At 63.3% G+C, this 15,413-nt stretch overlaps 4 protein-coding genes across 9 annotated transcripts; 2 read left to right on the top strand and 2 right to left on the bottom strand.

The window, feature by feature from the left end:
* Positions 1 to 278: 278 nt before the first annotated feature.
* Positions 279 to 3,234, top strand: TK1 (thymidine kinase 1). The gene is made up of 7 exons (XM_030462051.1): positions 279 to 360; positions 806 to 837; positions 912 to 1,025; positions 1,099 to 1,192; positions 1,472 to 1,561; positions 1,654 to 1,773; positions 1,894 to 3,234. The coding sequence occupies exons 1-7, from the start codon at positions 295 to 297 to the stop codon at positions 2,050 to 2,052; spliced, it is 675 nt and encodes a 224-aa protein (XP_030317911.1). The 5' UTR covers positions 279 to 294; the 3' UTR covers positions 2,053 to 3,234.
* A 317-nt stretch (positions 3,235 to 3,551) lies between these two features.
* On the bottom strand, positions 3,552 to 5,730 carry SYNGR2 (synaptogyrin 2). Its single transcript, XM_030462100.1, has 4 exons — positions 5,576 to 5,730; positions 5,061 to 5,298; positions 4,698 to 4,837; positions 3,552 to 4,603 (listed from the first exon to the last, which is right to left on the bottom strand). The coding sequence occupies exons 1-4, from the start codon at positions 5,678 to 5,680 to the stop codon at positions 4,406 to 4,408; spliced, it is 681 nt and encodes a 226-aa protein (XP_030317960.1). The 5' UTR covers positions 5,681 to 5,730; the 3' UTR covers positions 3,552 to 4,405.
* Positions 5,731 to 6,646: 916 nt separating this feature from the next.
* TMC6 (transmembrane channel like 6) lies at positions 6,647 to 12,650 on the top strand. Of its 4 annotated transcripts, XM_030462094.1 has the most exons (20): positions 6,647 to 6,829; positions 6,970 to 7,088; positions 7,366 to 7,491; positions 7,590 to 7,748; positions 7,841 to 7,946; positions 8,047 to 8,143; positions 8,241 to 8,495; positions 8,805 to 8,995; positions 9,073 to 9,217; positions 9,473 to 9,628; positions 9,766 to 9,941; positions 10,080 to 10,161; positions 10,496 to 10,593; positions 10,702 to 10,797; positions 11,012 to 11,087; positions 11,260 to 11,393; positions 11,786 to 11,962; positions 12,148 to 12,226; positions 12,372 to 12,450; positions 12,567 to 12,650. In XM_030462094.1, the coding sequence occupies exons 1-19, from the start codon at positions 6,774 to 6,776 to the stop codon at positions 12,441 to 12,443; spliced, it is 2,400 nt and encodes a 799-aa protein (XP_030317954.1). In that variant the 5' UTR covers positions 6,647 to 6,773; the 3' UTR covers positions 12,444 to 12,450; positions 12,567 to 12,650. The 4 variants fall into 4 exon arrangements, with proteins under 4 accessions (XP_030317954.1, XP_030317955.1, XP_030317953.1 ...); XM_030462095.1 differs by lacking the exon at positions 12,567 to 12,650 and having other exon boundaries at positions 9,826 to 9,941; positions 12,372 to 12,464; XM_030462093.1 differs by lacking the exon at positions 12,567 to 12,650 and having other exon boundaries at positions 12,372 to 12,464.
* On the bottom strand, positions 12,616 to 15,411 carry ARL16 (ADP ribosylation factor like GTPase 16). Of its 3 annotated transcripts, none has more exons than XR_003988326.1 (7): positions 15,309 to 15,411; positions 15,008 to 15,066; positions 14,794 to 14,907; positions 14,517 to 14,632; positions 14,102 to 14,312; positions 13,812 to 13,971; positions 12,616 to 12,700 (listed from the first exon to the last, which is right to left on the bottom strand). XR_003988326.1 is itself a non-coding variant. In XM_030462101.1 (5 exons), exons 1-5 carry the CDS (start codon positions 15,394 to 15,396, stop codon positions 14,141 to 14,143), a joined length of 549 nt encoding a protein of 182 aa, XP_030317961.1. In that variant the 5' UTR covers positions 15,397 to 15,411; the 3' UTR covers positions 13,980 to 14,140. The 3 variants fall into 3 exon arrangements, 1 of the variants encoding a protein (XP_030317961.1); XR_003988325.1 differs by lacking the exon at positions 12,616 to 12,700 and adding an exon at positions 12,739 to 12,817; XM_030462101.1 differs by lacking the exons at positions 12,616 to 12,700; positions 13,812 to 13,971 and having other exon boundaries at positions 13,980 to 14,312.
* Positions 15,412 to 15,413: the final 2 nt, after the last annotated feature.

The raw sequence follows: 15,413 nt of genomic DNA, 5'->3' as shown, positions 1-15,413 counted from the left end.
GGCCGGTTGCTCCCGTTCCCATTGGCCGCCCGGGAGGAGGGGCGGGGGCGGGGCAAGGGGCGGGGTGGCAACGATGACGTCACCTTCCCAGCGCGCACGCGCAGTCGGTCGGACCTCCAGGAGTTACAAATCAGAATTTTGGCGCCCGTGCTCTCATTGGCTGACGCAGGGGCGCGGCCGCGCGAGCCCTTCTCCGATTGGCCGTCACGGCGGCGCGTGGGCGGGAGGCCTCCCCGGATTGGCCGGCGCCTCTTGGAAAGGCGCGCGCGATCCTGCCGTCCCGCTGCCGCAGCCATGAACTGCCTGACCGTGCCCGGCGTGCACCCCGGCTCCCCCAGCCGGCCCCGCGGGCAGATACAGGTACCGGCACCGGCTGACACCGGCAGCCCAGATAGAGCGCCTGGGACCGGGCCGGGAGGGGGGCAACGGCTGGTACCGGGGGTTGCAGCGGGCGTGGAGCGGCCCAACGGCCGGTGCCGGAGGGGCAGCGGGGATGGAGTGGCCCAGTGGCCGGTGCCGGGGCTTACGGGGGATACAGCGGGGACGGAGCGGATGGGAGTGGGGGGCAGCGAAGATGGAGCGGCCCGGTGGCCGGTACCGGGGGAATAGCCGGGCTGTGCGGGGCGGTGGTTGGGGCCGGCGGCCGCACTGTCTCCGGGGGAGTCGAGGCTCCCGCACCCGGGCCGGGAGCATGCTGGGCTGGGCAAAACGATGGCCGGGCCGGTGCTTGAGGGCTGCCCGCCCTGTGCCCATCCAAGCTGCGCTCCCGCCTGCCTGCCTCCTGACCCGACGGTTCTGCCCCCAGGTGATCTTCGGACCCATGTTCTCCGGGAAGAGGTAGGCAGGGCCGGGCCGGGGGGGTGGGGAGGCCGCAGGGGTGGTCCGGGCTCACCGGCGGCCGTGTCTTGCAGCACTGAGCTCATGCGGCGGGTGCGGCGGTTCCAGCTGGCCCAGTACCGCTGCCTGCTGGTGAAGTACGCCAAGGACACGCGTTACTGCGCCTCTGGCGTCTGCACACACGACAGGTGAGTTCCCCCGGCCCCAGCCCTGCAGACCCAACGCCGGGCTGCCTGGCTTACTGCCTCCCCCTCCCTGCAGGAACACCATGGAGGCCCTGCCAGCCGCCCTCCTCAAGGACGTGTACCAGGAGGCACTGGGCTCTGCAGTAATTGGCATCGATGAGGGACAGTTTGTAAGTGCATGGCCAGGACAGGTCCTGGAATGCTCTGTAGGACCCAGCCCCTTCAGAGCAGTCTGAGTCCTGTAGCAGGGGGTGGGAAGCAATGCTCTGGGGCACTTTGCTCATACAGTCAAACCCTTCCCTTAATCCCTGCAGGCAGTCCCTGCTTGAGTCCATTGCACAGATAGGCAACATGGCTCTAACTTTCTTTGTGCCCTGTGCTGCTGGATCCTGAGCAAGGTGCTGCCCCCCTTCCTCCTGTTGTTGATGTTCTTTCTCTGCCTCCTCTAGTTCCCAGACATCGTGGAGTTCTGTGAGATGATGGCCAATGCTGGGAAAACTGTGATTGTTGCTGCTCTTGATGGAACTTTTCAGAGAAAGGTAAAACACTTTTTTTTTTTTTTAGTACAGCAGCTGCTTTGGGATCCCAGTTCTACCCACCTAGCTGAACAACCCTGTCTGTCCTGGCTCAGGCTTTTGGCAGTATCCTGAACCTGGTGCCGCTGGCAGAGAGCGTGGTGAAGCTGAACGCTGTGTGCATGGAGTGCTACCGCGACGCCTCCTACACCAAGAGGCTGGGAGCAGAGAGGGAGGTGAGTTCCCTTGGAGCAGAAAACACTTCAGCAGCTTCCTCTTGCCAGTCCTGCTGCTCTAGAGGGATCTCCTTGGGGCAGCTGAGCTCTGCAGAGTCACTCTGCCAATTTTCTTGCCAGGTTGAAGTGATTGGAGGAGCAGACAAGTACCACTCTGTCTGCCGAGCCTGCTACTTCTGCAGGCGGCCTCAGCAGCCTGGGTCAGAAAACAAGGAGAACATGCCCATGGGGGTGAAGCAGCTGGATGGAGCTGCCTCCCGTAAGATCTTTGCTTCTTGACTTCTGGGATCCTGTGTGGGGAAGAATGATAGGAAGGATGTGGAATGCTGCAGCTCCCAGGCTTACCCTGCTTCTAGCAAAACTCTTCTGTGTCTCAGCTCCACCTCCCAAGCTGAGCCCTGTTCCTCTGTACTGAGGGGGATTAGTGGGAGCTGAACTGGGAGCTTGACTAACAGCAAGTTCCTTCCTTGCACCATGGAAAAGAGACAGCTATAGCAACTGACACTGCCACACAAACAAGTCCTGGAGAACTGTTACAGCCAGCCAGGCCATAGTGTTCCCCTTGCTGCCATAGCTCTGCTCCTGCCCCCTTGCCTGTGCTCACACCAGCACTGGCAGCTGGGTCACTTGCCTGGGAACACAACCCCTTCTTTATCTGTTTTATCTGTTGCTAAATTTCAGGTTTAAGACAATGCACAGTAACTTAGCATTTTAAACCCAGTTCCTTTTTTAATGTAGTCCAAGGAGATAACCTGTCCCTTGTCCAACTTTTCAGCTGACACGTGCAGCAGCAGCCTAGTCCTCAGAAAACCCATTGGATGATTGTGCATGGCCCATTTGTTTGCTGTGACTGCCTTGTAAATTTTTTGTTGAAACAGAAAAGGGGGAAAGGAAGGCTCCTTTTGAGTCACTGCCCCAAAACCAGAGTGGCTTTGCTTAGGTCCAAGCTTGGTGCTTAGTCACCTGAGAATTCAGAGGCTCAGGAGTTGATCTGCAAAGGTTGCTCTTTCTGTGGAAGGTCTCTGCTTGAGTGGAGGGTTGTGCACTCTAGTTGGGTATCTTGCTCCCTCCTGAGCCTTCCAAAAATCCTTGAGGCTGAGTGTTTCTCTGCGGTAAGTGACTCAAGGAGCCTTTTCCCACATAACTTGACTTGGCTTTTTTAAGTTTGGGGTTTTTTTTCCTTACTCTTTGCCGAAGTGCCTTTCCCTATAAGCTAGCATCCACCTTTCTAGGCAGCAGCTTTTGACTCTGAATAGGTCACATCTCCATGTGCTGAGATGGCGCTCTGCCCACACTGGGAAGGAGAAGGCACCTTCTGAGAGGGTCACAGGAACTGCCTGGACAGCCCTGCTCCAAGGGATGACAGCTGTATTCATGAGCATTTGATTGCTGGGCTTTCCCCTTGGAGACAGGGAAGGCAGTGCTGCTTCTGATGTAGGTTAATAAATAACTTCATGAAATTGTCTGAATGTGTGTTATACCAGACTGCTCTGAAAAGGCTTCCTGCAGTGCACAGTCTCTGTAAACAGGCTGGTTGCTGGGCAGCCAGGGCTGGGCATGGGGCTGGTGGTGGAGCCATCTACTCAGCCCTGCTCCAAACAGGCTTTGAAGAGCAGGAGGGTGGCTTGCCTGAAACTAGATACAGCATGAATGTGCTGTTTGCAGTGCAGCAGTGGCCCAGGGCTGCTTGGCTGCTTCTGTGCCTGAAACCCCCTACCTCACCCCTGGGGAATGAGGAGGAACCCCTTCTGCTTCCCCAGAGAAGAACACTATGTGGCGGCTTGGTGAAAAAGTTTATTCCATCTCTACAGTGACAAACAACTACTTGAAGGCCAGCCCCAGCAGTGACAGCTCACATACCCAGGCAGCTGCGGGGAACAGCTTCACAACAGGTGCAGCAGAAAACACAACCTGAGACTGCGGCACGATGCCGCAATGGAGCTGGGTGCAGGGATGGGAGGGGGGCCTTGCTTCTGCAGGGGTGAGGGGCTGAGGGCCAAGCCCACAGGGACAGTGCTTCAGGACCTCCCTGGGGCACCAGGAACAGCCACAGCCCCATGCTCACCACTTCTACAGATCCCAAACCACATCACCCAGGCACTGGCAGCTCTAGTGCAGGCTGTGGCAAAGGCACAGCAGGAGTTTACAGTCAGGAGACTACAGGCTTTGGCATCAAGCTCACCCGGCAGCAGCTGAGGGGGAAGGCACGGAAAGCCAGCAGCAGGCAGGAGCTGGACACCCCCCCACATGTGCAATGGTGAGAGCCAGCACTTGGGGTGCAGCCAGCGGGGCTAGAAAGGCACTGGTACCAGGATGGGCTGGGGCAGCAGTCACAGGGCACGGCTTTTGGGGAACAAACCATGCCCCAGCCCTGCACTTCCCCTTGGAGCCATGCTCAGAGGCTGCAAATCACTTGCAGATCACCTACCATGCACCAGGCTGCTGCTACCAGCCACAGGGAGCTCAGCTCCACTAACTGGGACCACCTCCCTCCTGTGCCCCAGGACTGGTGACCCCCACACGAAGCAGCCACCACCTCCCCACCCCACCTTCCCCTTCGAATTGCAGGTCCCTCCCTCCCACCCCACAGAAGAGAATTGCACAGGCAGAGCCGTGGCTGCTGTGCCAGGGCTCAGTACACAGGGGGGGGCTGATAACCCTCTGGGCCTTCTGCTGTCTGGGTGAAGGGCGGCTGCTGGTAGCTGTCATGGCTGATGTTGGGGTAGCTGGAGTAGGGCGTTGAAACCTCGGGGGTGGGGTCAGTGTAGCTGTGTATGAAATCCTCCACCCCCATCTTGTACCTCTTGTAGGCAAAGGTGATCAGGAGGCCCTGGAGAGACAAGAGGGCTGTGGTGTCAAGGCTGCCCAGGCAGCATGGCCCAGGGAGCCCCTCCATACCATGGTTCCATTACGACTTCACTCACCCAGGAGAAGATGGAGAAGAAGCTGAAGGTAATGGCGGCACGAGCTGAATCAGCCCCAATTAACACGTCCTCAGCCTTTGTCCAGGCCCACTGGTTGGTCAAGAAACAAAATCCAATGAACCAGAGAAAGGTCCAGAGACCTGCAGGCAAAAGGCAGTATGAGGGACCAGGGCTGCCTGGGGCCGGGGCTCCCGCCAGCTCCCAGCCCAGCACCCCGGGGCTCCTCAGCCTCTCCGAGGCAGCGCGTGGCCCGCGGGCAGCCAGCCAGGCGGGAGCGGTTCCCTTAGCCAGGCACCGGCAGCCACGTCACGGGACGAGAGCAGCCATGGCGGCTGGCACAGCCTGGCCCGCCGCTGCCGGTACCTGAGAAGCCGAGATCCGCCAGCACCAGGTACTTGCGGTCGGTGGTGTTGCTGATCTGGGGGAAGTAGATGTCCACCATGAAGAAGAAGATGCAGGCGAGGAAGGCCAGGACGCCGATGCCGATGCCGTAGCGGCAGGCATCCTCATTGCGGTTGAAGATGCAGAAGAGCTGGGGGTTCTTGGGTTCGCTGGTGTAGCCCTCCCCCACCAGGCAGGCGAACACGATCAGGGCGAAAACCTGCAGAGCGGGAGGCGGCCGTCGGGCGGGCGGCACCTGTGCGGCAGCGGGGCCCCTTCCAGGGCTGACGGGAGGGTTGCACGCACCGGCCCGGGGGGTTCGGCTGAGCGCCCGCCTCCCCGGAGAGGACGCGGGGACGAGGGGGGAGCCTGGGGCGGGCAAGAGGGAGGGGAAGGGAGGGGACGGCCATGCGGGCTCCAGGGCGCGGGGCCGGCCTTCTGGGGCTCTCCCGACAGAGCTAACACGGCCCGGCCCGGTCCGGTCCGGTCCGACTCACCGCACTGGCGATCCGCGCCAGGACCTGCGGCTGCTGCACGAAGCGGACCAGGTCGAAAGCTCCGCCGGCCTTTGCCGCCCCGTACGCTCCACCGCCGCCCTCCATCGCGCCGCCGCTTCTGCGCGGCACCGCCCCGGGGAGGGCCAGGCCGAACCGGGCGGTCCCTCCCGCCGTCGGGGCGGAGCGAAATTGGGCGGTCCGGGCTCAGGACGGCGGGGCTGGGTCTCCTTGTTCTGGCAGCCTAGGGCAGAGGAAGGGTCGGTCTTGTCCCGCACCCCTCAGGTGGCCTCGCAGCCGCCCACCGCCAGCAGCGGGGGTTCTCGCGGTCCCCAGTGTCCCAGTACAGCCCCCAGGGCATCGGTGGTGGCCCCATGGCCCAGCCTGGAGGGCAGAAGGGCTTAACGGGGGCTGCTCCTTCTCCCTGTACTGGGGGGTGTGCTACTCTGCACGGGGAAATCAGGGGTCCCCTGCCTTCCCCGACGGTTTGCGGGTCGAGCTTCGCACCCATGGCGCGTACCGGCGCTTGCCCGGTGCCCGGAGCCGGCGGAAGGACCCCCGGGACGCATGCGCCGTCAGTTCTCGGCATCGGAGCGGGAGGGCACGGGGTGGGCAGGAACCCCGCCCGAACTAAACTAATCCGGCCCGCGAGCGCTGCGGAGCTGGGGGCGGTGGAGAGAGCGGGGGGAAGGTGCTGAACTTCCTGTCCCAGCTGCGAGGGCACCGGTGTCTGCAGACGGACCCGGCGGAGCCGCTCTCCGGTTCCGGGACGGCACTGGTGGGGGAGTACAGGGGACTCTGTCCCGGCCCTACCCCCCAGGGCCAGTTTGAGCCCCGCGAGTCGGTCCCAGATACGGGGCTGCGGGTCCTGCCGTATCCTTCCCGCTGTCCGTGCCTGGCGCGGGGGGAGGGTCCTCGGGCGCAGCCCCGGGACGGGGCGGTGCGGCCCCCCCCGCAGGGACAGGCCCGGCCCCGGCTGTACCACCTCCCCCATCCGCCCGCCTGCCCCTTCCTTCCTGCACAGCTGCTGAATTTCGGGGGTCGCCCCACCGTCCCGTCTGCACGTCACCCCTACGCTGCGGCCCCGGTCCGGGACAGGCGGCACCCACGTGTCCCGGGGGAGCCACGGTGGCCGTGCCCGTCCGGTGGCTGTGGCAGCGCGGCAGCCGGAGGCAGCACGGTGCCGCTCGGCCCCAGCAACATGTCCCAGCCGCCCTCCATCACCCTCCGCGTTCCCGAGGACACCGAGAGCAATGGGTGAGTGTGAGAGACGGCGGCGGCGGTGCCCGGCGGGTGCCGGTACCAGAGCCGGGGTTTGGGCTGGTGCCAGAGCTTTGCCACGGCTCCAGCCCCAGCGCCCACCCCAGCCCCATGGGAGCGGATCCGTGTCCCTGCAGCCAGGAGCCGAGCCCGGACTCCGAGGGAGCTCTGCACACCTCCTTTCAACAACTCATCCAGGAGCAGAGCAGCCTAATGGAGGCGAGCCTGAAGCTGGAAATGCAAGAGAGGGGCAGAGGTAAATCGGGGGGGACGGGGACAGTGTCCATGTATGGGGCCATCTGCCATCCTGCACCCTCCTGGGGTAGGGCTCATGCCAAGCCTGCTGGCACCATTTCTAGTGCAGGCAGCAAGGCAGCCCAGCCCTTGGGGGACACTGAGAGTGTCCCTGGAGAAGGGGGTGCTTCAGGGAAAGCACACACTGGAACGGGTGCCTGACCTCCGTGCTGGAGTGGGGACTGGAGCTGTGAATTCTCCAGCTCTCACCACTCTGCATCCTGTGCTCCCACACCCAGAGACCCCAGCCCACCTGCCTCCCCCAGATTTCTGTGCCATTGGCTCACCCGGGCAGGGTGAGCAGCATCTCGGGTACTCCTCCACCTCCCTGCAGATCCTCGCCACCATGCCCAGCCGCACCATCGGTAGGTGCCACCTGCCCTCCTGCTCTTCCCCAGGCCCAAGCCGCCCTCCAGGAGAACCCTGCCACGACCACCCTCCCCCTCCTGGCTCTCTCCCGCAGGACGCAGCCGCGGGGCCATCATCTCCCAGTTCTACAACCGCACTGCTCGGCTGCGGCACCGGAGCAGCCGCCCCCCCCTGCACCAGCTCTGCCGTGTGGCACGGACCAGCTTCTGGCAGTACGACCTGGAGAACGACCCTGACAGGGCCACGCTGGAGGGTGAGGGTCCCCCGGGGGCAGGAGCAGGCAGTGCCAGGTGCTGTCCACATGCCGGGTTTGGGACAGGCACGCTGTCCCTCTTGTGTCCCCAGACAAGCGCAGATTGCTGGTGAAGGAGCTGCTGAGCCTCTCGCCCAGCCAGCGCAGCCACATGCTGCTCACTGTGCCCCTCAGCCTGGCAGAGAAACACTTCCTCCGGTAGGTCCTGTCCTGCCAGCCCCTGCCAGGCAGAGCTCTCGCAGCTGGAGCTGTGGTCCTGGGTCCCACACTGCCCCCTGACATCCCTTTGTGCTGGCAGGCAGGAGCTGAGCAGGCAGAGGGGACCCCTGGGCCAGCACACCCAGCACCGAACCCCCTCTTATCCTTGTGGAGGGTCCAAGGACTACATCGTCCTTGTAAGTCTGGTGCATGGGTCTGCTCTGCAGCTGTGGGGCTGTGGGGTTCCAGCACAGGCTCCGACCCTGGTGCTCCCCTCATGCTATCTGCCCCCAGGGCCTGCGGTGTCTCTGGTACAGGCTCCTCACCCTGCTCCCAGCTGCACAGCCCTGGCACTACTCCCTGAAGGAGATCAGCGGGCGCTTCGGCTCCAGTGTCCTGTCCTACTTCGTCTTCCTCAAGACACTCCTTATGTTCAACATCTTCCCATTTCTCATCCTTCTGGTCTTCGTGGTGGCCCTGCAGGCTGCCTATCCCCCAGCCTCAGCCACCCCCCAGCCCTTCACTGGCCTCGAGCTCCTCACCGGAGCGGTAAGCACCGCTGGCATGCTGGTGCCAGCACATCCCCAGGCCAGGACCTGCTCCCAGACTGGGGCTCAGTCCTGTATCCCCCCTGCTGGTGATCCCCTGGTTCCTGCCCCACATCCCTGCCCCAGTGATTGCCTGGTCCCTGCCCTCACACAGCTGTGGCCCTGGGACTGCCAATGCTGTGGATGTAGGGGGGGGTTCCTGGTGGTGCCCCAGCCTAGGACTCTGTGTGTCCATGGGCTGGCACAGATGTTCCAGGCCAGGGAGGAAGCCCCAAGATGACCTTGGGCTCCATCCCATGCTTTTCTGCAGGGCTACTTCACTCACTCGCTGCTATACTATGGCTACTACAGCAACATCACCCTTAATGATCCCTGTGCCTCCAGCCCCAACAGCAGCATGTGCCCCCTTGCAGCCCCCTGGCTCCCATACAACATGTCACTGGCCTATGTCTTCAGTGTTGGCATCTCCTTCCTGGTCACCTGTATCCTGCTGGTGTACAGGTGGGTCAGCAGCACCTCCAGCACAGCCAGCATTCCCCCTCACCAGGAACTCCCTGACACACTCCCACTCACTGCAGCATGTCCCGCTCCTTTGGGGAGAGCTACCGCGTGGGCAGCTCCACGGGGGACGTGGCCGTCAAAGTCTTCTGTGCCTGGGACTTCAAGGTGATCCAGAGGCACTCGGTGAAGCTGCAGTGTGAGAACATCTACACACAGCTGAAGGTGAGAAGCTGGGCTGGAGCCTTTCCCTGCATGCCTGGCAACATTCAGAGGTGACAGCCCAGACCCGGGCTCTGCACCCCTCTCATCCTCTGCTGCATGGGGGAGTCCTGCAACTGCAAATACCCCCTGCCCCTGGCCCCACACCAGAGCTTTGTCCATCAGCCCTCTGGGTCCCACCCCAGTGCAGCAGGAGCACCTTTGCTCCTGACCCGGAGCATGCTCAGCAGCACCAGCACCGCTCTCTGCTCTCCTCAGGAGGTGCTGGCGGAGCAGCGATCCCGGTCCCACCACCGGAGCCTCTGGCAGTGCCTGGGGCACTCTGCTGTGCTGCTCCTCTCCTGGGCCCTCTCACTGAGCACGGTGCTGGGCTGCGTATTGGCTGTGCACCACTTCTCAGAGCACATGCACATGGTGAGAGGGATCTCCTGCCCTGGGCTGGGGTACTGGGGGTAGGCAGGGGCAGCCCCATTAGCACTCTCCTCCCAGTGCCAGTGTGTACTCCTCAAAGGTGCTGGGCAGCCATGCTCACCTTGGTGCTCGCTTGCCAGGTTCAGCAGGACCAGCAGGCACGGGGCAGCAGCCAGAGGCAGCAGGAAGCCATCCTGCTGGTCCTACCCTTTGTGGTGTCTCTGCTCAATGTGCTTATGCCCCACCTATACAACTTGCTGGCCCTGTGGGAGAAGCAGGACTTGCCTGTGACACAGCTCTATGTGGCAATCTGCAGGTTTGCTGGGTGGGGGCAGTGTCCCACACCCCCCCGCCCATGGCCTGGGGAGAGGCTTTGGTGCTGGGCACCCCATTCGTGGGGCTCGGCTCCTCTGTCCTGGGTTCAGGGGCTCCCAGTCATGCTCCCAATCCCCAGGAACCTCATTCTGAAGATGGCGGTCCTTGGTCTGCTCTGCTACCAGTGGCTCAGCCGGAGAGTTGTCTGTTCAACAGCGGAGGTAAGTGCTGCTGCCTGGGGGCTGGAGTCTGCACGGGTCCCTGCGAGGATTGGTGACCTGGCTGGGCCATGCCATCCAGACCATTCCTTCTCCAGGGAGTGCTGAGCAAAGCCATGGCCTCTTTCCCAGCACCAGCAGGCACAATCTGCTCCTTTCTCCAGGGAGAAAGTGGGGTGACAGATGGATACCTCAAATGTGGGGTGGCTGAGGAAAAGGGTATAGGGGAGGGAAAGGTCCCACAGCCACCCTCCCACCCCATGTAGCCATGGGAGGGTCCTGGGGGGGGGGAGAGGCCTTGCTGCTCATTCAAGGCCACCATTGCTTATCTCCCCAGTGCTGGGAGACATGTGTGGGGCAGGACCTGTATCGCTTCGTGGTGATGGACTTCATCTTCACCCTGCTGGACACACTCTTTGGAGAGCTGGTGTGGAGGTAGTGTGCCCCAAGAGAGGTCCCCTGGACAGTGATGCCCTGGTGCACCCAGACTCTGCCGAGCATCCCCTCCAGCAGCAGTGGGAGCAGGGCTCTGCTCCTTCTTAGGCTGATCCTGGAGAAGAGACTGAAGAGAAAGCAGAGGCCTGAGTTTGACATTGCCCGGAATGTGCTGGAGCTGATCTACGGGCAGACCCTGACCTGGTGAGGCATCCCCTGCCCCAGCTTGTTGCTCCCTTGGCAAACACCTTGCAGTCATCTGGAAACCCTGTGGCTGGCAGGGACCAGGCACAGGGAGCTGCACATTCTGCTGGGTGGTGAGACCCACACGCTGGGACGATGGAGATTGCCTGGCAGTCATGCGTGGCATTGGTGCCCACTGCTGGCTCCTGCGTGGCTCATCTTCCCCCTCTCCCAGGCTGGGTGTTCTCTTTGCACCGCTCCTGCCGGCTGTGCAGACACTGAAGCTGCTGCTGCTGTTCTACATCAAAAAGGTGCCCCCCTCCCCACAGCCCCCACGTGTCCTTGACATGGACAGCCCCGCAGTGACACCAGCTCTGCTGTGGCTGCGTGCTGTGACCAGCAGTGCCGTCTGGGAGGGAGGGAGGGTTGTGGGTTCTGCTTCCCAGGAGACAGCATCACACAGGAGTCTGCTCCCACCCGCAGACCAGCCTGATGCAGAACTGCCAGTCCCCCAGCAAGCCCTGGCAGGCATCTCACATGCGCTTGGTTTTCGTCTCCCTGCTGTGCTTCCCGTGCTTCCTGGGGGCAGCTGTCTTCCTCTCTTACACCATCTGGTCGTGAGTACCCACTGGAGCACAGCTTGGGGCACAGAACCTCCTAGCAGAGGAGAGGGATGGGGGCAGACCATGCCTGCTGTCCCTGATGGCACAGGGAGCCCGTCGTGCCCAGCCATGGGCTGTGTGGTGCTGTCCCAGGGAGAGGGAGATGCTGCCCAGCCACTGGGCACTGCACAGAGCATAGCAGTAGTTGACCTGTGTGTAGTTTTCTCAGCTGTTCCTGACACAGGACAAGGGGATGAGGATGCCCTTGTGCAGCCACTGGGGGTGGCCGGGGCCAGCAAGGGCCCTGGAGGGCTGAATATAAGGAGTGAGGCAGTGCCCTGGGCTGGGGGCAGCAGCCAGCTGGGCTGCCCATTGCCTTGAGCTACCCCATTGCTCTGTCCACTTAGGGTGCGGCCATCAGAGACCTGTGGTCCCTTCCAGGGGCTAGAAACCATTTACAAGTCAGGGAAGACTTGGGTGCAAGTGTTGGAGAAGTCTAGCCCAAATATCACCTGGTTCACCTGGGTCCACCAGCACCTGGTGGAGAGCCCCTTCCTTCTGTTTGTTGTGTCTGCAGTCCTGCTGTGAGTATAGGCATAACCCGGGGGCTGTACCCTGTGCTTTGAGGGTTCTGCTGTCACAGCCCTGAGAGGACGCTGGGAGCTGGGGTGTCACTCCAGAGCCCTGCGCCTCAGCCTGGTGCCAGGAGCACAGTGTCCCCCAGCTTCCCCCCCCAGGTGCCACCATCCCCTCCTGCCTGTCATTGCAGAGCTGTGATCTACTTCAACATCCAGGTGGTGAGAGGCCAGAGGAGGATCATCTGCCTGCTGAAGGAGCAGATTGCCAAGGTGTGTGAGCTCTGTGTGCTGCCCTGGCTGCTCCATGCCCTGGTCCGGCCCCAGGATCACCAGTTGGGCTCTAGTTGTGACAGCACGGCCAGCTCAGGGGTGCAGTCACACATGGCTGCTCACTGCCATGTCTCTGCTGTTGCAGGAGGGGGAAGATAAAATATTTCTTATTCAGAAACTTCACTCTGTTTACGAGTACAGAGAGAGACACGCCTGAGCCCCAGGTGAGGGATGGGGAGAGGGGGCTGCTGGGTGCTTGGAGCCTTTCTCTCTCTTTAATTCCAGGGACAGGACAGGACTCTGCTCGCAGCCAGGGGCTGGATCCATCTGTCTTTCTAAGCCACTGCAGTGCTCGAAACAGCAGGACTGTGGGGTGCTGGGGAAGATCCTCTCCTCTGGGTTGCAACAGCCAAGGAACCACTGGGACATTCTGTGGCAGCTCCACGGGGACACGAGTGATCCTGCTGCCCAGAGCTGCTGGGGGGATGGCAGGACTCAGGCCAGGGGTGGTTACTGTTGGCAGGGAGCAGCTCTTTCTCCTGGCAGTGTCCTGGCCACCCCACAGCCCAGTTTTGAGCTGTTGTCAGAAGCCTTTGGGGAAAAGTGACGTTTTGGGGCTGGAAAGAACCTGCAGCTGCCTTTGCACTACCCAGGAGCACTGGGGTTGGAGCTGGGAGCTGCTGGCACCTTCCCCTTGAACATGGCCAGCGGGTCCCCAGTCCTGCAGTGCCTGCTGGCAGGACAGACCCAGGAGAACCTGCATGGTGCTGGGTGCTGGTGCACAGAGAAGCTCAGGGGCACTTGTCCTGCTGCAAGCTGCCCTGGCACATTAAAGCCAGGCTGAGCAGGAGCATCCCAAGCAGTGTCTGTGGCTGTCGGGGGGGTATGGGTCAGTGTGTCAGCATTTGTTATGGGGGTGGCCAGGGCAGGGTCTGCCTGTGCCCCTCATGCTGTGCTGGAAAGAGCATGGCCCATCCCCACCATGGGAGCAGGAACCAATGCCTCCTTCTTCACGTGCAGCCCTGGCAGCCCTCACCATCACGGTGTGGTGTCCACAAGAGCTGTGATCCACCCCAGCACACCGCGGGCAGAGCTGGCTGTCCCCATGGCACTGACAGTCCCGGGGGGGCAGTGCCAGGAGCAGTCAGACACGGGTTGGCCCCGGGCCTTGGCACTGGGTGATACAGCTGCTGGCAGGGTGGGTGCTGGGCTGGCTGCAGGGTGCACGGCACAGACAGGGGGTGTCTGTTACCTGAGCCAGCCCTTCCCCCAGCACCGTGACCACTGCCATGGGCAGGCACTTGCTGCCTCATGAGACATCCCCAAGCAAGGCATCCCCTGTGGCTCTGTCCTGGCTCCCAACACCCACCCAGGTCCCTCAGTGCTGTCTGCCTCTGCTGTGTGACCACCACACCAGCCTTGAGGTGCCAGCCCAGTCCAGCCTCCATGGGTTTAACCTAGAACCTAAAGGGTTGAAGCTAGAACACGAAGTTCCACCTCAACATGAGAAACTTCATTACTGTGAGGGAGCCCTGGCCCAGACTGCCCAGAGAGGTTGTGGAGTCTCCAGACTTTCCAAACCCACCTGGATGTGTTCCTGTGTGGCCTGTCCTGCGTGATCCTGCTGTGGGAGGGGGGTTGGACTTCATGATCCCTAGAGGTCCCTTCCAACCCCTGATGTTCTGTGATTCTATCATTCCTGCTCATCCCTTCCCCAAAAGCCATGGTTTTCAAGCACAAGGCAGCTGCCAGATGAACATAAAAGTGCAAGTTTTACTGTACAGTCCCTCAGGGTACCACCGGCCACCAGCGCCGGGGAGCACCCTGGTCCCCATTGCCAGCCCCAGGCAGAGCAGCAGCTCAGTGGCCACCTGCCTCGGGGAGGGACTGGCCCAGCCTGCTGCAGGGCCGGGGTCAGCGGGGGTCTTCGAGGGTGGCCCGGAGCCACTGCAGGACCTGGGCCAGGCCGGTGCTGTCACGGGCGCTGGTGTCCAGCACTGTGATGGGCTGCGTGGCACAGGAGACGATGTCCTGCATGCGGAACAGCGACTTCATCTCCCACGGAGACATGTAGCAGGGCAGGTCACTGCCGACAGGAGGAGGGGGCTGCATTAGCCCACCACCACCACTGCTGCCTGGCCCATCCCCCCAGCTCAGGGACCTCCGAGGGCTCCAGCACATGTGGCAAAGCGTGGCTTCCTCGGGTGCCACCTTGCTGAGGGGACACAGGAGCCACCAAAGGCCCTGCGTGTCCCCACGCCCCCAGCCCCTGGGCTGACCCCCTCCTCACATCTTATTGAAGAGGACGAGGACGGGCACGGAGCTCAGCGGTGCGGCAGAGAGCACAGAGAGCAGCTGGACACAGGACGAGGAGACCTGGGTGGGGTTGGCGGCGTCCACCACGAACTGGAGGGGGAGAAGGGAGCGGGGCAGCGCCGGGAATCACACACCCGGGGCGGGACCGGGGGGCTCGGCACCCCTCAGCAGAACGGGGCCCCCAGCCCCGGGGTGCCCCTCTCCCCATCACCCCGCGGTCCCCGCCGGGCCGGGGTCCCGGTGCCGCTCACCAGGAGCACGCTGCACTCCCCGTAGTAGCTGTGCCAGATGGGGCCCATGCAGCCGCCCACCTCCCGCACCGTCACCCGCCGCGGCAGCCGCAGGTCGGTCAGGTTGGTGCCCACCTGCGGGAAGGGGGACAGCGGCTGAGCCGGCGGCGGACGCGGCGGGGGCCCCAGGCTGTACCGGGGCCTCACCGGGGCCGCATCCCCGGGCCCCTCCTACCGTGGGCAGCGTGGCCGGGGGCTCGCCCAGCTCCGCCGGCGCCTCCGCCGCGCTCAGCTGTAGCGGGCGTTAAGGACAGGACGCTACGGGGCGGGGGGACGCGGCCGCCGCCCGCCCGGGGCCGCCCGCCCGGGGCCGCCCGCCCGGGGCCGCCCGCCCGGGGCCGCCCGCCCGGGGCCGCCCGCCCGGGCCGCCCGCCCGGGGCCGCCCGCCCGGGGCCGCCCGCCCGGGGCCGCCCCCCCTGCCCCCCCCCCCCCCCCGCCCCCGCCCCCGCCCCGCCCCGCCCCGCCCCGCCGGATATGACGCAGCCGCCGCGCGAGGAGGCTCTTCCCGCCGCCCGCCGCCCCCAGCAGCAGGCAGGAGGGGACGGGCGGCCCCGCGCCCGCCATAGCCCCGCCCTACCGGA

This window comes from Calypte anna, chromosome 18 (genome assembly GCF_003957555.1).
Source record: "Calypte anna isolate BGI_N300 chromosome 18, bCalAnn1_v1.p, whole genome shotgun sequence".
In the NCBI taxonomy this organism is placed as follows: domain Eukaryota; kingdom Metazoa; phylum Chordata; class Aves; order Apodiformes; family Trochilidae; genus Calypte; species Calypte anna.
The sequence above is the reverse complement of the archived record's forward strand: the minus strand, read 5'-3'. Positions and strand labels throughout refer to the sequence as shown.